A 21,434-nucleotide genomic window follows, 5' to 3' on the forward strand; every position below is an offset into this window, starting at 1 on the left:
CACACACATGCACACTCACACACTATAGCACACATTAGATGTAAACAAAGCATGAATGAGAGGGTAGAGCAAAGGAAAGAGGGGGGAGGAGGAGACGCATCGACGCAGACAGGAAGAGGAGAGAGGACAGAGAAACAGCTGGCGGGTGAGTGGCGGAAGGAGGAAGAGGAGGAGGAGAAGAAGAGAGAGAGAGAGAGAGGGGGGTACAGATTCTCTCAAATAGGCACTCACATCATCTCTTAGTCAGAGCCTCCTTCCACGTATGTCGAAGCTGTCCTCTGCCGACTTGCCCTCCCTCCCTCCTTCCTTCTCTCTCTGTGTCTCTCTCTTGCCTCCCTCCTGCATTCGAGGACGATCACAGCTCTTGTCCCCTCTCTTCTCACATCTCTGCCTTTTTGTTTCTCTCCCTGCATGTCAGGCTATACCGCTGTGATCCTGTGTACAGTGTGTGTGTTTGTGTGTGTATGCATGTGTGATGAGAGAGAGAGAGAGGGAGAGAGAGAGAGAGAGAGAGAGAGAGAGAGAGAGAGAGAGAGAGAGAGAGAGAGGCCATAAAAGAAAGAGAGAGGAAGAGAGAAAGAGAAAAAGAGAGAGAGGGATGGGGGAGGGAGCAGGAGAGCAAACAATCGTTGACAGAAGGTCCAAATTATCGTGTGATTATGTGTATCTGCATGTCTGCCTAATGTGTTCGGTATGTGTGTGTGCATCTGTGTATTTATCATGTGATGGCCAAACCTTAACACACACCCTTTGATGCAGTTGTCTCTCTTGTTGCAAATTTCAGCCAACTCAAGTACAGTAAAGTCTTACACGTTGGAGAAATAAAACATGAAAATCACTTTATGTCTTCTATGCACAAGCAAGAAGCAGTGCATGCATATCATGTGCACACAACTAACCACCACAGCAATGTTTAGCAGGGTATTCTGCCTCTCTTCCAAAACTGTGTGTGCTCACTTGTCCTTATTTGACCCACTGTTGGCCCAAAAATTGGTCTCATGTGGGCTGGGAGAGAAGCAGCAGCATGTACAGATTGTGTACAGTTTAATCAGTGAGTCTGTGGCAATGACAAGGGGATCTGATGAACAGTTCACAGCTTTCATTCCTTTTATTGGCAACAGCAGTGTTACAAGCCTGGACTGCATAAAAGAAATAGAAAAGACATAGCCTACAGGTCTGACAACTGAAACCTTAAAGCCTTAAACCTGCATGTTTTCTAATGGCCAGCAGAGGGCGACTCCAATGGTTGCAAAAAAGAAATCTGATTGGGTAGAGGTCTATGAGGAAAAAAACCCTACTACTCACCCCAGTAAACATTTTCCTTTGAAAATGTATGTCAATTTCTTAAAATAGAAACAGAAAAATAAATAAAGCAGGGTCAATCAGGAGTTGACGATATGTAGTGATGCATATCCATGGTCTTGTGTACATGTCATGTTCATCATCCAGTTAAAGAAACTCTGGAGTTCTGATTTTTGTATGAAGCCTAGCATTAGCAAAGACTGGTCAGACCCACCCCTTGCTTCCTCCTCAGCTCCACCCTCTTATCTAAATAATGTCACTTCTGGCTCCAGAAAGCAAAAGTAGTAAAGACCAACATGACACTCAAAGTTTCAAAACGTAGTAACGGTTGCTAACATACACTTCTTTTATACAGTTTTTTAAGCAAGAAAATGCTGCTGAAACAAAAAAGGTAGAAACATTTCCCTTCAACCAAATGCTTACAGAACAGACCAGATTTGATGAAGACATTTTCACCAAACTGAGATGAGGATTGACAGCAGCCAAATATATCAAGCATGTCTCCTGATGGACTTACTGACAAGAATTTAGGTGTTAAAATAATTATTTGTGGTAAGAGGAGGAGGAGGAGCGGTTGGGAGGAGAGACATAAACTGGGATGAAGAAAAACAGGAAGAATAATTCAAAATATAGTTGAGATAGAGGGTTTATGGCAGATATAAAAAAAAATGTTCTCCATTAGTTTGTCATTTGTCACTGCTTGTTCCCAAGTCATCTTTATATTGCTCACGCTTTGTGTTCTTCTTAATATAATTGCCACACTACATTATCAAGTTAAAGCAGTTATCTTACTTTCGCTTTCGGTTATCACGCCTTGTTATAATATCACGGCTTATTGTCCCGTGCTGTAAAAACCAGGCTACCAAATATCTTCAGCAGTTAATAACAGACAGTGGGTGGGGCAGAAGGTGAGGATCAGAGAGTGGCAGATAAGAAGTCTCTGTTTATTAGGGATGGGCCAAAATGTCGTGCTTATCAAAAAAATATATTCTGCCTTGTCTGTACCTTGGCATTAAAGCAAGAATGTGTTGAAAGAACAAATACAATGTCTGAACTGACATAATCAGGATTAATTGTCTTGGAATCATAATTGCCTGTACAAAATATGGCAATTGCAATCCATCCAAGAGTTTTTAACATATTTGAGTCCCGACCAAAGTGGCGGACTAAAGTGGCAGATCAAAGTGGCGGACCAACCGATTGATGGTGCCTTCCCTAATTTAAAAAAATAATCAGCATCATATGAGCCTTGGAATTTTATATCACACTTGCTTTGGTTTCCACAGCCAGAATGAAAAAGTTAAAACATGGCAGAGGGCAACCTTCTTCACACTTTCCTGCTTGCACACAAAACAACTACACATATTTCTCTTTTCACCCATTTATAAACACAGATTTCCCTTCTTCCTTCATATAACCTCTTCATCCCTCCTCTTCTTTTAGAGTGCCCTTCACTGTCTGACCTCCAGATGGAGACACCACAGGGGAGAGAGGGTGATAGAAAGAAAATTAAAAAGTACAGGGGGGTTAGCAATACAGTGATGAATAGAAAGCAAAGGAGGAATGCCGAGATGGTCAGGAGATGTGGCCAAATATAGAGGGATGAAAAAAGGGATAGGTGAGATATTACATGTAGTGATAAAGGCTGAGAAAGTAGGCCTATGTGAAGGTGGTTCTGAGTCAGCCAGGCCTGCCTGCCTGGCCAAACAAACGGGCTCCATCTATGCTGCAGTACACAGCTTTAATTATCCATGATGTGTGTGCAAGCGTGTGTGCACAAACATATGTGTGTGAGTTTGCATGGCTGAGTGTGTTGCATGCATTAAATGTCACTGTTGATGAAAAAGCATGTTAATAATAAATGATACTGTGTGCATGTGCGAGAGAGAAACGGGGGAGATAAAGAGAAAGGAAAACAGGAAAAGAAAAATGCAGCCCTGAAAGAGAGAGTTGAGCAATGATAAAGAATGATGATGAGGGAAAGAACGGAAAAAGAGGGAAAGAGAAAGGCAGAAGGGGGGATTTCATGTAAATAATACATCTGATTTATAATGGCTTGCTTTTTTGTAAATAATTCTCTCTTTGCTCAGTCCAAGTCATGGACACCGAAATGAGTTTGCCTCAAATTGACGCCATGATGCAGATGCAAGACATTAAAGGGAATGACATTATATTAGGCTGAGTTAATGAGGAGAAGTAACATGCTCAAAGTCAATACAGGAGAGTTTTACTCACTGATGTGTCAACAAATCACCTCCACAGAAGATCCAGCAAAAATTTAGCTTCAAGTCTACGCTCAAAAAGCTAAATAGGAGCGGTTTTCTATTAAGGTTTTAATGCTGATGCGAAGTATCCTCATACAATGGTTCACATGATTCAGAGATCACCGTTCTGTCTAACACTGTGTATCAGTTGCACATCTGAAACACATGGTTGATGTTCTGAAAAAAAACTACTTGGTTAAGTTTTGAAAAAGGGTAATAGTTTGGCTTAAGGACTTTGTTATACGTGTGACACAACATTACAACAACTTTTTTACCTATACTACACATTTTACCTACATGTGTCTTCTGTTCTGCTAAAGAATGCTGCCATTTCGTACATGAACAAGAGCTGGGCAAGCAGGCAACAGAATCAGGTTTAGCAGCCTCTACAGACATCAGAGGCAAAGAGACTGAAGAGGATATTGACGGAAGAAGAGAAAAAGAAAGAGCATCCAAGCAAGAGGCCGCTACGTCTAGACTTGTTGCATTTACTTGATGTTTGTTTTTTTTAGCAAAATTGTGAATTACTTTTTAATCATAAGTAATGTTACCATAACAAACTCATTTTACGCAATGTTGCTTTAACTTACGACATAACTTAAATTTTATTTTTTTTATTTTTTATTTGATAGGGACAATGCAGTTAACATAGATACAGGACATGCATCCGATGTGCTGCAAATAGAGATATAGCTTCAGCTAATTTTCAACATAAACTCACAACTCAAATAAGAATTTATTGTTAGTTTTACACAGGACACAAGCTTAACAACAAATGTGAATATGGGTCATAACAAGCTGTGTCTCTTGGATCTCCATTATGCGAGTAATATACAAATTACAGTTTATTACATTTCGTAGGTTTCAGTATGAAAAGTGAATGAGAACGGCCTGGTGGATGTCACAGTGGGTGGATGACCAGTGCAAGAAACATTATGACCGTCTATCAAAAGTTAGAGATCTCAAATGTTGTTTTAAGACTATAGTTAGTCCCATGGCACAGTATTGCATATACATCAGTTCAGATAGTTTGGTCATAAAGGGCAGCCATGATGATACAACATCGATCAACACAAAGGCCTTTCAAACTTAGTCATCAGAGCAGTCTGAAAAGCATCTTCAGCTTCAGCTAGTTCAGCCCACCTTAAAACTGCAGCCCGGCAACGCAGCTTTGCACCTCAGAGCCAAAAGGCATACATATAAAGGAAGGAAATTACTCTAAATCCTGATATGACAAAAATATGCCTGTCTGCCCAGATTAAACTCAGCAAAACCAGCTAGTCAAAACACAGCTGGTAAACCTTTGCCTCGAGGATGACTCCAGTATGAAAGCAGACGGATCAGCTTCAGGACCTGAGGCAGTGAACCCTCACACATCGTCATCTTACCACATGAATCACTCACAACACATCACATCACAAAATTCAAAGAACAACTGGAACGTATGAATCACTCCATGAATCATCTGGATAGATGTTTACAGTATGTTACCGTACAAACAGATCCCCGCTCAGCATGTGCTGTGTGTCTAAACATTAGAGCAGCAGGGTCATAAGAAAAGGTTGTCAACTTGATTAGCATTACCCACTGGGCGGATGGACGAGTTACATCATGCTCTTTAGCAAGGCACTGAACTTCACCTTAGTAGAGCTGTTCTGCTGAGCACAGTGTTAGTTTATACTGACTTAAGGTGGAGCAATAACATGAATTTTAAGCTGCCCTTCTCCTAACCTTTATATAAGCAGGGTGTGTCATGTCATAATGGGATACTTTCATGCTTCATTCTGGCCCTGATGTCACACCAAGCAGGCGATGAAACATCCAAATGCCTCTTTTGTCAGCCCAAATGCCCCAAAGTGCCCTTGTGTCTAGCTTAAATACCCCTCTGGTAGGTGTAGTACCACTCTGCTGTGACCTTAAATGAACCCTAAGCCTGACCCTGTGAGCAGAAACAGAGCTCTTTATTCTTGTTTGCCCCTCCTGCTGAGAGAATCTGTGCAGGTTGCTGCTTCTTTGGATTAAAACTGGCAGTTGTTCAGTTTGCAGTACACCAGTGACAGCTAGCGGCAAGGTAACTCTTACCTGGGAGCGTCAAAGCTGTCATAGGATCCAACAGTGTAATGGCGGAACAACCTTTTGGCTCGTTCTCCACGGCTCTCTGAAAAATAAAATCAGAGGGACATCAGCACAGTTGCACCTGCATGAAATCCATTCGCAAGGGTTATTATACAACAGTTACCACTCAGTTACTGTATTACTAAATAGTATATTACCATCAGAGGAGAATTTGTCTTTTAAAGGTGTTTTTTTCTCAATTACAAGACAATTATTGACCTGCAACCTAAGACTAATATGTGTATTAGTATAAAAGCAAATTTCAGCTTCTAAAATGTGAGGATTTTGCTGATTTTCTTTCCTTTACTGTTTGTCAGTATTATTTTATTGATAGATGTAATCAATAAATCAGAAAATACTTTTTTCATATCTAATGCTTATAATGACACATTTACCACAGAGATAATGTTTACTTTAAAGCAATACTTTGACATTAAACTTATTCACTTTCTTGAAGAGAGTTAGATTAGAAAATTATAAAGCTGTAACCTAAGGGAGGAACACATATTTTGGTCTAGCAGCAGTTTAACACCACAAAATATTACAATTATTCACGAAAGAATATTGATTTAAAAAAGACACTCATGAAACTCATGTACAGTAAATATGAAGCTACAACTAGCAGCCACTTAGCTTGGCTGAGCACACAGTGGCAAGAAAATTTGAAAAAAAAAGTGAACCCTTTAAAGTTACCCAGTTTTCTGCATTAGTTGGTCATAAAATGTTATCTGATAGTCATTTAAGTCCCATGTGTAGACAAACACAATGTGCTTAATACCACACAACAACAATTACATTATTTTATGTCTTTATTGAACACATCCATGAAACAGTCATAATACTGGTGGAAAAAGTAAGTTAACACTTAGACTAATGACTCCAACAAGAGCTAATTGGAGTCGGGAGTTAGCAAACATGGAGTCCAACCAATGAAACTAGATTTGAGTGAGGTGTAGAGCTACGTTGACCTTTAAAAAACACTTTATGAGTTTGCTACTAGTTTGCAAGAAGCATCTGCTGATGTAAACCAAGAAGAGATCTCTGAAGGGACTTAGATGCAGATCACATTTTATGGCAAATGAATGCAGAGGGTTTCACAATTTCAAAATGTTCAAATGCTTTTTCCAGCACTGTAAATACTGTAAATAGAGGAACACCTAACTTGGTTGTGTCTAAAGGTGGTCAAATCCGCCTACCAGCACTTCTAAAGCTCTCTCATTAACAAGTGTCACCTTGTTTGTTTAATCGGCTGAAGTGTAAAAACGACATGTTGTGATTCTACAGGGGGTTACGCTCTGGACTATTTCTTGGCACAGATAGCGACTTCCTGAAGTTTACCGTCACTATAATGTGTCAAGTCAACCAGTGAGGTTGATACAGTAACAGTATCAACATAATACCAAAACTATAATTTTAACACACTGTCTGGCTTTTTTGAGAGACTGAATTAGTTGGAAATTCTTTGGAGGGTGAATATGTAACTCCTGGCTGAAAGATGTGTTTTTTTCCCTTACAAGTGAAGCTGGGTGTTTTTCAGGAAGAGCCCGCTGTGTGGGTGCGTTTGTCTGTGATCACCTGATCGGTTGTCTTGGCTTCGAAGCATCACTTCCTCCACACAGTCAGAGGGAAACCAGCCTGTGCGACCCCTGACCGTACCCTCCCAGTACCCGCCCTCGCCAACACTCAGTACTAGAGGGAAGGGGGCAGGAAAGAGCAGCGTATCAGGAACAAGCTACACAACACGCACTAACACTCAAAGACACCAATGACAAATGAACACACGCAAAAAGACAACATTATAGAGACAGAAATAAATAATATAGACACACACACGGACATGCAAACCTCCTACATACTCACCAAGACATACATACCTGGCGACACCTTAGACTCACTCACAAACACACACATATTCATACCTGCAGACATTGAATACAAACATATATAGAGACCTTACACTCATGTTAGGACAATTTACAAACTCATCTGAAGACACTTGGATCTGGGTGCTTGTGATCTGTCTGTGAGACTAATTGAGCTTCTTCAGAAGCATCTCCCGCCAGGCTTAAGTAACATTTTAACAAGTATAACAAGTAATATATTTGGTGTTGTTTATCAATGCAAGCCAAATCACTTCTTTTTCAAGAAATCCTAAAACGAACAGTTCATCTCAAAACATAAAATACATATTTTTTCCTATTACCTACAGTGCTAATTCAATCTAGTTTTGTTGTCTCTTTGCTGTGAGTTACTGAGTATTTCAGCTGTAAAGGTGTCTGCCTTCTCTTAAATATAAGAGGGACTATATGGCACTTGGCTGGAGGTGTTCGAAGTGTCAAAAAAACAGATTTGAAAAAAAAACTCAGGACTTATGTCTCTTTTCCAGAAATGATGACCCGGATACTCAAGATAAACAACAGATCTTGCTGTGAGCAGTTGTGAAAATGTATTTTATTGCAGCTTTTATTGTTGCCATCTAGTTCCATTATTTTCGAGAGAAGGCATCTCTACAGATGATATCCAACACTCAGCAAATCACACCAAGATATACAGAAGTAGCACTAAAAGTAACAGAAAAAATTATGTAGTTTTGATTTGGGGGTGAAATGTCCCTTTAAAGTAATAGTTTGGCATTTGGGGAAATTTTCTTTGCTCATTCTTATTTAGCTTTCTTGCAGAATTGGAGATAGGAAGATTGATACCACTCTCACATCTGTGTGTTAAATATAAAGTCATAACCAGCAGCCAGGTAGCTTAGCTTAGCACAAAGACTGAAACCAGGTGGAAACAGCTAGCCTGGCTCGGTCCAAGGGTAAGATCCATCTTTCAGCCCCTCTAAAGCGCTCAAATTGGCTGTGCTTTCATGAGAGGTCATGTGCTCGACAGATATGTGATATGTGATATATGTGATATCAATCTTCTTACGTTACTCTTGGCAACAAAGCATATTACTATAATAGTTGATTTTTCAATTAAGTTTTGTGGGCTAGAAGTCGATCCATAGTCATATTTTGGTAGGAATGCATGTGAACTCTGCAGTCAAAAGTAGCTTTTAGCCACTTTGAGCTCATTTATTGTTTTGGTTTTTCAGGCTGAACTTGTCCCGAATGGTTCAATCTCACCATTGTCATCAGCCGTATCACTATTTATTTTGAAGGCAGAAGCAAAACACAAAAAAGCTGTACCAGAGCATATATTGGTCTTACTTGAATCAGGTGGCTATAAATAAAACCTCAATGAGATGCTCATATGGCATCCTATGTCCTGTGTCTGCTCAATGTGTAAATAGGCAGGAGTTTGTTCTGGATGCTAGTATTAGCTGTGCTGTGTGGTCAGTGGATATATGCCAACGTAGTATTAGCTAATGTCAGGTAGATACAGTAAAAGTTCTTGTGATGCAGCATCTAACATTGTGTCCAAAATATTTTATCAGTAAGCTAAATGATGTTGGCTTAAAAGCTGCTAATTAAATCTCAACTCTGGAATTGTTGGACCCCTGCAGTCAGCAGTTTACATTCTAAAAGGAACTAATTGGGGCTATGCCAAACCCCTAAACAGAGTGGATTCTGCACATGCATACATCTTTTGTTACACTTACATCTTTGAAAAGGTGTCTGTAATGTTGCTTTGCATGTGCCTTCAATTCACTTTTGCAAGTATGTGAATTTAAAGGCTGTCTGACTTATGTAGAGATTACTTTAGGAGCAGCTGTTAACAGCACCACAAACACTGACTTCCAACCAGACACACTTTGAATTCAAACAAATTGCAGTATTATGCTGCAGCATACACACACACACACAAACACAGACACAGTGTGTAACATGACATGAAACTGCACATTCTCACCTTTGACCCTGTCTCCCTTATTGAAGCTGATTTCTCGCTCTCCCTGGGCAGAGTGTGATCGAGTAGCTACAAAGACTCGTCCTGGGACGGCACTGTAGAGGCGTCTCCGCTGGCCTGCGGTTTGTCCAGCTGCACTGGCAGGAGCAGGCCTGGGTTGCAGGGAGCAGAACGTGGAGTGGATGATTTGAGACTTATGTTTGAAACTCAAAGCTACCTGAACGTATAGGTGAGTCAATTACTGAATGCAACTTCTTTTTTTTTGTTTTTTTTTTGTTTTGCCAGAGCGAAAGGAGACAGCTCTGTTAACATAAATAACTTGTATTATTGTTATATTACACACTTGACTCAGGTAATTCTTTAAAACATTTCAAGAATCTTTAAGGACTTGCAGACATCCAGTAGAAAGTCTCAAACCAGTCATTTCACCAGCCTACATAAACGTACAGTAATCTATGTGAGGTTGTTGTTCAGAAGCATCTTGTTGTCAGATGTCGGCCTCTGCCACTCACCCCTGCCTCCTACTCTGCCGGCTCCGGTCTTCCTTGTCTCCTATCCGTCCTCGAGACGGGGAACGTGTCCTCGCTCCTCTGGGACTGCTTGAGCTCCTCAGGGTTCCTGTATGTTTGTAGCCCTGAGAGAGACAGACAGGGAGAAAGGGGAGGAAAATATTTTATTAAAGATGTTAACAGGATTTCTGGAAATATTCTGTATATTTATTTTCAAAATCCATGTGTATGATAATGTTGATGATAATGTTAATATCATGTAGTTACAGTACTGCTAAATTATGTAGGATATTGTATCATCATTATGATTTTAAAATACTATAAGGTAATTAAAGGAATTGTTTTAGCTTGTTGTTGCTTCTGTTTTTGGTTTAAGTTTCTAATGTCTCATAAATTATGTAATTTTATTCAATTATGTTACACATTTATGGTTTATCACTAAACCTGATCTGTCATCTGCCCATAACTTAATTACATGGAAATCTCATGCAAGAAAGCAAGATAGATATAGGCTGCTGCAGTGAGTACTGTCCACCACTAGAGGTTGATAAAGGTCACCCTTTATATTGTATAATGTCCCTTCATATTCTCATGTATGAATTATTGGAATCAAGCTGCTCACGCTTCCACCTGTGCAATGGAATCATCCATTATTAACCATGTCTCCAAACTATCAGGTATAAGGTTAATCCTTCTGAACAAAGTTAGTAAAATACATTCAATACCTTCTTATATGACTTCTGAAGGAGTCAGTATAATTTAGGAGCCTTAGTATCTACCATGTTTAAAAGGTGTTTTTTCCCCCAGATCGAGCAACAAGCGAAACATCTAATCCAAGACAAACTTTGAATGCCCACTCACTCAGAAATGCATAAAGCAATGTATAAAGAAAATGATACAGAAATAATAAAGTTTGGATAAATTAATGGGGGACGAATGCAAATGGTCAATAATAATAAAACAAAATAAATAAAAACATTTAAAAATGAATAAATGTGTTAAACAATACATAATCAAATTGATAATAAATTTAAAAAAAAATTTTAATATTAATAATAATAAATTCATTAATTAACAGGAGGGAAAATAAATATATGAATAACTGCAAAAGGTAAATACAAAAAGAAGCAAATTAAAACAATTTCACAGTATCAATTGATTAGTGCCGACATTTATTTTTACATTTAACAGTATGTTAATTTATTTGTCAATTTTTTACATTTATTTTTTGAGCAGTAAAAAGCTCAAGAACATTGACTAAATGGGCGTTGAGGTGAGGAAGTCAACCATCAGTATGAAATACTGAACTTGTAAGTCAACAAGGATGAAAAGTTGTGGAGGTTCTTGGGATCTTTGAATGTTTTAATATGCATCATTTCATAATTTCAGGGAAAATGACAAATCTGAGAAATCTCAAACTGCTGATGAAAGCTCCAGGACAGTCAGACTTTGAGGTGAGATTGCATTGTCTGTTGATTCCAATGTCAGGAAGACTTTGAACCTTGTCATTCACACAAACACACAAACACACACACACACACACACACACACACACACACACACTCACACAAACCTGCACAGACACGATGTTGGTCCCTGGAGCGTTAGGCACCGCCATCCAGTCTGGCAGGTTCATGCTGCTGTCACTGTTGGCCCGGAGGAAGGGATGGGGATGGGGAATTGTCAGAGTCCGCGTGCTCTCCCGTCTCTGGGGGGCGTATTTTGGAGACTCCACAAAAGGAACTGTGAGGTGAGGGAAGACAGGAAAGAGTGAGAGAAAAAGGTGATTGTAATTTTCTTTGTTACAGTTTCCTCCCCAGTGAGGTTATGTTTTCAGTTCAGTTTGATTGTTTGTTTGTTGTCAGTTGGATTACAGATAAAAAATACTGGCACAATTTTCATGAATCTTGTTGGGAGGGTGCATGACCCAAGGAAGCACCCATAAAAATTTTAAGCGGATCCGATGTGCCTCTACCATTTAGCTTGTTGTGAGATAAGGCATTTGGCCTTGGCGAAAGTCTGTGCTCTCTGCCCCTTTTGTTTGTCACTGCTCTTATTTAGCAAATCACATACTCTACATACTCTTATCTTTTTGTCTTTGCAATTTTGATTCCAGCAAGCTGTTTTGTTGTAGATACTGAGTATACTCCTTAGTTGAATTTTTTTTTTTGCTCAATTTTACCTGTTGATCAAAGGCAGAATTTCCTCCGTGAATACCAAGTGTATCATTTTAGATTGACAAATTATACTCCAAATTGCCATTTGCTAAATTCAGACCAGATCTCAGGTACTTACCCACATCTGTATCCCGGTGGTTTTTGATAATTTCTCCCAGCTCAAAATGGCCGGACATAACCGCCACCTGATGAAAACACACATACAAGCTTTATGGATACTGTCAAGTAGCAAATGAATTCACAAAATGTTAAGTTTTAACTGTTCACTATTTGTCTTGAAATTAGATTATGTAGCTTTATGGGAGATTTTACTGAAGCATTATTCTTCTGTATTTATTATTTAAGTGACATCATGTTGTCTGCACTTTAGCCTTGCATCTCTGATGGGCAACTTTACAAGTGATTAAAACCAGATTTGTGACTGTGACATGTTTTAAGTCATATTTAAAAGGAAAAAATAGTTTAAAATAATAAATGATATATATATATATATATATATATATTTAAGTACTTTAGCGTGAGACCATATTTTTGTAATCTTACCACCATTGCACAAATGCTTTTGACCTTTTTATTTTTACAAACTGCACAGGTCGGCACACAATCCGGCAAATTTCAAAGCTTTCTCCCTGTTGTCTCCTCTTGTTTTCTCTCTTGTACACACACAAACACAACAGATTGCCTCATCTGGCTTTTTCTGCACTGACAGAGTTAATATATCTAGATTAAGGGGTCACACGCATCCCTGCCACCTGGGACCTCTGTGTGCATCGCAGCACAATAATGGTTTAAAGTGAAATTAGGCCCTGGCACTTTCTGGTACGTTAACTTAATAAGACACTAAACCATACAACCACCCAACACGCATAATTACCCAGCAAGGCACTGAGCCATTACCTGAAAGGGGGTCTGCCCACTGTTGTTCTTCATGTCTTTATTTGCTCCCCGGTAGAGCAGAATTCGTGAACAGCTTTCCTGCAACAAACAGCACTGATTAATGTACATGAATCGTCAAATATAAATAGTATAAATACTGCCTAACGTCAAAATGCATGAAATCTGTTCACATGTATGTAATGGCTTTAGAAACTACTGTAATCTCTTCTGACTTTGTCCATTTCCTGGTGCCATAATGATACTGCAAATATTTTGAATAATAAACATTCTATGAAACAAGATCTAAATGCCAAATTTCAGAAAAAATTTTAAATATACAATATCACTCACCCTTAAATATATAGGTTATACTGTAATATATATTACATTATACGATATATTGTATGTTAGATTGCTCTGATTATAGCTCAGCAATGTATTGCTGTGGACAGGGGTAGCAGCAAAGCATGTTTTAGCCACTCGACAAAAGGCCCAAGTAAAAGTGGTCTTTACCTTGCTGTCAGCCAACCCTGTTAGTTTACACAGGGGGAACTGAAGCCATTATCTCTGCTCTTGTCAAAGCCACCAGACTCCATTGGCAAAAACACAATTTTTCCTCACAGAACACTGGAGTTGCTGTTTTACTATTGCCTTGATGATTCGTTTGTCTGTGTTAATGTGTGATTGTGAGGTTTTTGAAAGGGTAAGTTCAGATTCACAAAAGTCACACAATAACACAAATAATCAAAATGATCAAGGCAGCAGCAGACCAGCATCTCCTGTGGTCTGCAAGATATAATATCTATTTGTCAATGGAGTCTGGTGGCTTTGAAGAAAGCATTGATAACAGCTTCAGTCCCCCATCAAAAAATGCTTACTTGGTGAAAAACAACCTTAACATATCAAGGTGAGCCTTTTTAAAGGCAGCTAAAATACATTTTGCTGCTACCAAATCAACTGCAGAACATTGCTTAGCTTCCTTGACGGTGCCTCCTGGATTCTTCTCCAAACTAAGGGTGTGCTGACCACTACCTACTGTAAGTACCTTATACAAAATCAGAACTATTCCTTTATAATGTTTTATCATAGCATTTTTGCTTCTCTTTAGAAGCTGACATTTGATCGCTAAGAAAAAGTCTACCTTGTTGTATAAAGCACAGATGTGCAAGGCAGTGTTTCCAGAGGCATTCTGGGAGGAAGAATCCGCCCCATAGAAGAGGAGGTGTTCCAGATGCTGCGCATTACCATGCTGACAGGCCTGAGAGAGGATGAACAGATTGTGTGAATGGAAATAGGGGGAGAGAGGGAAAAGACAAAGAGTTTGTTATTCAGGTGAAAAGAAATGTATCAAAGTGTAATAACGGAAGGATTTCTGTGGTTGTTTAATAAAGAAAACAGAGAGGCGTAGAAGCAAACAAGGATGAAGCACAGACAGTGACACAGGGAGAGGAACAAGGTGACAGTTATTAAGTGACACCACATTTAATTAACACCACCTCCAAACTCAGAGGGGGAGAAAACAGAGAGAGAACACAAGTAAGAGCCAGTAATAACAATAATTGTACAATCATCATCATACTGTATGGACACACAGTAACATCCTACAGTGGAAATTAAAACTGCAGGCATTTTAATATTATCTAGGCGATTTATGTTAATATCAATTACGCCACATTGATTGATGATTTCCGATCGGCTGACAGCTCTCCATTGCAATCAGGACACTTTGAGATTTAAGGTCAATAACTTAACAATGGATGAAAATCAATTTGTGGGGAAATTATATTAATCTACAGGAAATCACAGCAACACTGCCTCTGTTTCATGTTGTATTATATTGCAGTTAACTCAAATACACTTTTGTAAAGAATGAGTCAAGGCTGATTCAATCCTACAAAAAATGGCAGTAAAACACTAAATACTTCTCATTTTGGAGGGTCATGGGAAGATCCAACTTCAAGGTCAGTATCAGAAAGAATATAGGCTTATGGTGGATCTGATCCAAAATTAATTTAATATCAGTGCTAAACATATGAGTGAAATCCCGCTCATCACACACAGACAGGATAAGATGGATAGAAGAGCTGAAGGAACAGATGCTGAAGTGTGGGTGATCACACTGAGACGAGGAGGCTGATACCTTTATTTTGCCGTCCACTGCACTGCTGGAATATGAGGCCACAGAAACAGGGTGGTTGGGATGAAGGGTGAAAGGTGTCCGAGATAAAAGATGAGAGGTGTGGTGTTTCATGGCATGAATGGTTTTTGACGTAGACACAGATGCTGTACATACGTGGACACTGGAACACAGATTACACCGGTACATTACAGACAGCATGCATGCACACTTGTGCACACAAACAACAGAAACAAAAACCACAAACAACTCGAGGCAGTACTTTTTTTTCTGCTGCTTTCAGACTACAACCCCCAAAATAGACGCAAATTAGGACACTGACCCCATTACATTCAAAGCTTTGCCCCAAGCATCCTCTAACAAATGCTTTGCTGTTGATCTAGTATAAAATACACAGAATATGGAAGATGATACTAAGAAAGATCATATTTGGAAAGTCTCTTTAAGACCCTTGAAGTCTTAAGGGACCTAAATATTGTACATACACACACCTGATGTGTCTCGTCCCAGCCGTTCTCATCCCTGATGCCCAGTTTGGCGTGGTGGTAAAGCAGTGTTTCGCAGCAGGAGGTGTCCCCCCCTGTCAGCACAGTGTGATAGAGCGGCGTCAGCCCTCGCCGGTCTTTATAGTCCGGAGACGCACCCAGAGTCAGCAGAACCTGCAGAAAGACACAGCACAGAGGGTAAAAATCATGTGCAGGCCATTCTCGGATGTTGGCAGCAATTGTAGCAATAAGAGAGTATAATAAAGTAAGCTATTATTACTGTGCAGTAAAGTATTATTTACTTCTATGAGCTAACAGCATAGCAATAAAAAATCAGCAAGGACACATATTTTAGAGGGATAGTTAGGAATTTTAAAGTGGTATTTATCCATAGTAAGTGTATAACCTACATAATATAAAACATATTTTAGCCACCTAAAAAAAATATTGCTTAAAAAAATAAATATTATTGTAAGTGTGTTTGTTTTTCTTAAAGAATATTCGTAACGCTTTACCTCAGACAGTTCTGTCGGACTAAGAACTGAGTTCTCTACAGTATTCTCTTTTTCAAAGCCACCAGACTACCTTGACAAAACCAATAATTTGACCTCACACAGCATTGGAGCAGCTGGTCTAATGTTGCCACGAGTGCTTTGTTACAATTCACTCAGGTCATAAAAATAACACAAACAACTAACAAGGCAGCAGTAGACCAGCACCTCCACCATAAAATTAAGTCTTTTGTCAAAGGAGTTTGGTAGCTTTGAAGAGAACATACACAGACATCTCATACTCCTGCCTGCTTCTCCAAACTGGGGACATGCCGAGCGATATCATACATAGGATATAAGTACCTCATACAACCCCACTTCAAAAAAGCTAAACTATCCCTTTAAGGTGGTTTCCAACTTCAAGTCGAAGAATATTCATGGCATTTTAAATCAGGATGGGAACACATAGCCGGGGGTTCAGAGAGGTCATGCAGCGCCTCAGGCTAGAGAGCATTATGTATTAAATCAGCATCTGCAGTAAATCTTTATGCATTTTAGCAGCTGTTTCTTTCCTTTGTGGGAAACATGGACTCCGACAATGTAACACATGCAATTATCTCCCTGTGAATGAGTTTCCTCCTTGACAGGTACCTGTCCGTCTTCATGGTGATTTGGATTACAGTTCTGAACAAATGCCTAAAATGTAAATATGCCACATGGCATTAAACCAGGCATTCTGAATGTTAATGTCTTTTTTTTTCTTTGGCTGAAAAGACTGATATATTTTTTTGTTCATGCGCATTTGTGTGTGGGTGGGTGTGGATTTCTCCGTGGGAGGGTCTGTTTATTCTGGCTTCAGCTTGTTTGCTTATACAGTGACACAAATGAAGATAATACTGCATCAGTGTCCATTTTGCAGATAAATACCCTTGTGTAGGTTGGATTTTCTCCTTGTATGGCATGACAATAAAAACGAATTATTTGTGATCAGATACCACCATTTCTATAAAAGAACAACATATTGAGTGAATGTTTACCAGCAGGGCTGTATGGCGGTGGCCTCGCACAGCTTTGTGTAACGGTGTGAGTCCATCTTTGGCGCGGAAGTCGATGTGAGCCCCTCCCTCCACCAGGACCCGGATGGCTTCACCTCCACCCGGCTCACACTGCACCGCCAGGGACAGAGCAGTCTCTGACAGATACACAGATTCAGATAGAGTTTTATAGTCAGAAAAAGTTTGAAAGTCAAATAATCTGGAGGGCACTGGCCAGATTGTTTGCTCCCAGGGGGCTGCCTGAGTTCTCAGTAGGAAAACAAAAACAACAATTTTCAACTATTTCAACTCTTCTTTTCTTGTTTTCAGGTTTGAGGTTATAGTCCTGAACACATGCAGCTTTGTTAGGTTAGAGAAAAAAAAAAAAAACAGAACTCTAAATTCTGAACGAACATCTAAAGAAATAATCAACTGTCCACCCTTGAGACTCTCTCTAAAGCCAATTATTTTGCACTTAAAAAGAAAATTTGAGTTCTGTTAATTGGAGTTAATGTGTTTATGTCACTGCAAAGTTAGGTCCTTACTTTGTTAAAGATACTCTGGGGAGTTTTTTGTAAATAAAATGCAGTGTTGATTTTGGGTGTTGAATGCATTTCGTTCTTCATAAAACATGTGCAAAGTCAATTTTTTTAATCCAACATTGTTAAAATAATATTCTAAAATAGACTTCTGTTTTTAAGCCTCAAGTTCAGGAATTTCACCATCGCCGTCTTGTTTTATGGTGTCATCTCTAATCTACCTCTAATTTTATTCAGGCTATTGTAAAAAAAAAAAAAAATGGAAATGAGGGGTTATGTATAGTGAGGAGAGAAGAGAATAGAGACCACGAAATTGCTTCTCTTAAAAAAATAAAAAATAAATTCGATACAATAAAACAATTATTTACAGATTGATTTCGTCACAAAGGTAGCCAGTGGTGGAATGTAACTAAGTACACTTACAATTTTGACTTTACTTGAGAATTTCCAATTTCTGTAACTTGATATTTCTTACTCCACTACATTGAGCCAAGCTTTAGTTACTCTTTAGGTAGAGATTTCACATGAAAATCACATGATACATTTAAAATTATTTGACTTTTCTTAAAGTTAAACCTAACAGTATATTAAATAGTTAAATGAGCCCTACCTTGACAACATTAAAATACAGCTTACACAAATGCATCAATAACAATAATCCAATAATATATTTGGGTCCATTCTGCACAACGAGAACTCTTACTTTTAGTAGTTTAAGTACATTTTGATGCTCAGACTTTTGTACTTTCACTAAATTAAGTTTTGAATACAGGACTTCTACTTGTAGTTGAGTAATTCCACAGGGATCTGAATACTTCTTCCACCACTGCAGGAAGCACGGTGGCGTACAAGTAAATACTGAAGCTGTTTCTCCTACTAATGGCTGATACTTTGCCAATATTGCTGACATCAAGTAAAGTAACAAATGAAACTCAATAAAATTATTTCGAAATTATACCAATGCCATGTCACAACTTTTTGAACTTCACTTAACACACTTGAACTTCTTCAGCAAGACAGTTCAATGGCACCAGGAAGAATAAAAGCATTCAAAGTGTTCACAGTACAAAAAACGGTACAGAGTGCTGGCTGCCATGGTGACAAGAGAGTTTGGCAAAGAGGAAAACGACTGCAAGCTTTTATCCTCGAACAGCTTCTGTAGAGCTCAGGTACAAATAATTTGGGGGGAATGTTTTGACTGCACTTCCTCTGAAGTTACCATGTCAGAACGACTAAGGGAATGCCCATTCAACGGTTCCCTTGGCAGAGATGGAAGTGAGGCCCCACTGACAGGAGCCATGCTGAATATGGTGGAATCATTTTTTGTCCTATTAAATGCACTCAGTGTGAGCCTTCTGCTGGGCAGGAGAGCATGAAGAAAAGAGTTTTAGAGAGACAGGCAGGTCAAATGTAAAATGTGTTAATAATAGTGGGGGTATCTATGTCCCAGGTCCACAGAACAGACTGTTTTTAAAGGTGCAATTTGTAATGAATAGCCACGTGATCCAAAAAAAGGTAAAGAAAAAAGTATTTTCTTGTGCAAGTAATGCATGATTTACTCAAAGAAGTGATTACACTTACAGTGTACAGTTAGACATGCAATAATCATTGCAATGTCCTCAAAATGTATAGCAAATCAGGCTAAAATTAAGACCTACACCTGAACTGAGATTCTGCGTTTAAGAAACTGTTGCAATGGACGGGTCCCCAGAGAGTGTCCAGTGTCCTTCCTGGTGGAGCTTTAACATCAGTGCAAAGACGAAGACAGCGGGTATATCACAGCAGCAAAGTGGTGTTGATCAGAGCAGGAGAAATAAACAGTAGAGTTGTCAGGCGGTAAATGTACAGCGTAGGTTTCAGTTTGTCCATGAATAAATACTGCAGCTCCTCAGAACAACATTTTAGGCTGTGGGCTTGTTCATAACTATCATGGGGTTCAAGCTACGGCTGTTTAACAAATTATTAATGTGGGATGATGTCATTATCTACCCTTAGCTCCACAGATGTTCGTTGGCATCATTAAAATTCAATAGAGAAGCACAGAAACTAGTGTCCAACATTAAACACTGAAGATTAAACTAGCAGAAACCAACTCTGCCAGGTGTAAGGTGTGTATATGGTGTGTCTTTCCCATGTGATGTGAGTAGCGCATGTTAGTGAGGGGGCTTCATCAGGTCTCTCTGTTGCCCCCCAGTGTCCTGTAGTGGAAGTGTGTTTCACAACCGGCTCTGTTTTGTGTTGTGACACTTTGCTCCCACAGCGGCTGGAGTGGCACAGCGCAGCACACCCAAACTGTAAATGAGCCGTCTGCTTCTCCCCCTAAGCACTAACGGAGATCTGAGAAAAGACACCAAATTGTGAAAAGCACTGGCCCGGATCCTAAACAAAGTGTTGGGCCAACATACTGCAGAGCTGAGGGCGGAAAACTGGGGGGGGGGGGGCAAAGCCACAGGTCACAAAGCTGCTGGCAACCAGCGTGCTAATTTAGAAGAGAAGAGATGTGAACTCTTCGGGGACGTTCAGTCTTGAATACATGTTGATGTGCTTGATGGTCAGGAACAATATTTCAATAAATATAGAGAGCTGACGATATATGCATCTGTAGATGGATGGATGTATATATGGATGGATCTCAGAATCACTATTAGCTTCAACTCTATTTTGTCTTTCTTGAGAATTTTGACGAGTAAACAATGCTTTCAAATAACTGCAATACAAATGTTGTGTGCAATTGTTATGGAAAGATGACAGACAGAAAGATGGATACCCATTTAACACCAAATTAACTGTTCAGGATTCTTTGAACCTTAGTCTTATTGATTGAATCAGTTTGTGATTCTACCAGTTTGGAGCAAAATCATCAAGAACATTTCATCAATGGAGGGTGTTGCACAATGCACATCAGAAGTAAGCAGTACAATTACATTATTACAGATCATTTGTTTTTGTGGAAAAAAAACAAGCATGGGCCAACTATTATTCATAATAACAAGCATAAGCATAAGACTAAAACCAACTTTTTGGTTCAGAAGGGTTGAAAATAGCTGCTCCAACCAGAACATAACCTGTGTGATGTTGGTGTTAAAGAGGTAAGAGGAGAGGTGATGAATGTTCTGAGGCACGCCTTACCGCCAGTGTCAGGGTCCTGGTAGTTTGGATCGAGGCCTTTGTCTAAGAACTTGGACATCTTGTCCACAGCATTGGTTTGGATATAATCCATGAATTTCTTGAGGCTAGCCTGCATGAAGAGAGAAACAAGTTGCTGTATTATAGGGAATAGATAGAACTGCTTCTGTGTCAGTAAAAGACACAGTTCAGAGACAGTTCAGTGCAGTGCAGCATACTACAGTGTGCTAGCCTGGGTATACCCATACTGCCTTGCGCGCTCGATTTCATTTCGAACCTGCAGCCAGTCTGGAAACGACAGCCGTTTCTTAGCCCTGTTTTAGGGATCCAATCACAGAACAGGGAGGGACGGCAAGACGATGATGCGTACTACTCGACAGATGGAAGCTTGTAGTTTTGTAGTTTTCTTACGGATCCAACATGGCTGCAGCAGACGCAAAACTCTCTTTCGATCTAGCTGTAGACGGCATTTTAAATAGTTTAGAGCGAAAGTTGATTTTAAAAGAAAAACAACGTTTGACTTTACACTCCTG

General features: G+C 39.4%; 1 protein-coding gene across 1 annotated transcript in view; it reads right to left on the minus strand.

Moving 5' to 3' along the window:
- Nucleotides 1-21,434, minus strand: part of shank1 (SH3 and multiple ankyrin repeat domains 1) — an 87,991-nt gene that overhangs the window by 30,310 nt on the left and 36,247 nt on the right. The window contains exons 5-15 of the mRNA XM_059348044.1: nt 20,905-21,013; nt 17,240-17,394; nt 15,718-15,885; nt 14,231-14,347; nt 13,111-13,188; nt 12,332-12,398; nt 11,610-11,779; nt 10,040-10,161; nt 9,531-9,679; nt 7,257-7,370; nt 5,649-5,724 (exon numbers count right to left, since the gene is read on the minus strand). Coding sequence (XP_059204027.1) covers nt 5,649-5,724; nt 7,257-7,370; nt 9,531-9,679; nt 10,040-10,161; nt 11,610-11,779; nt 12,332-12,398; nt 13,111-13,188; nt 14,231-14,347; nt 15,718-15,885; nt 17,240-17,394; nt 20,905-21,013 — 1,325 coding nt within the window. The remainder of the gene's footprint in view (nt 1-5,648; nt 5,725-7,256; nt 7,371-9,530; nt 9,680-10,039; nt 10,162-11,609; nt 11,780-12,331; nt 12,399-13,110; nt 13,189-14,230; nt 14,348-15,717; nt 15,886-17,239; nt 17,395-20,904; nt 21,014-21,434) is intronic.

This window comes from Centropristis striata, chromosome 13 (genome assembly GCF_030273125.1).
Source record: "Centropristis striata isolate RG_2023a ecotype Rhode Island chromosome 13, C.striata_1.0, whole genome shotgun sequence".
NCBI lineage: Eukaryota > Metazoa > Chordata > Actinopteri > Perciformes > Serranidae > Centropristis > Centropristis striata.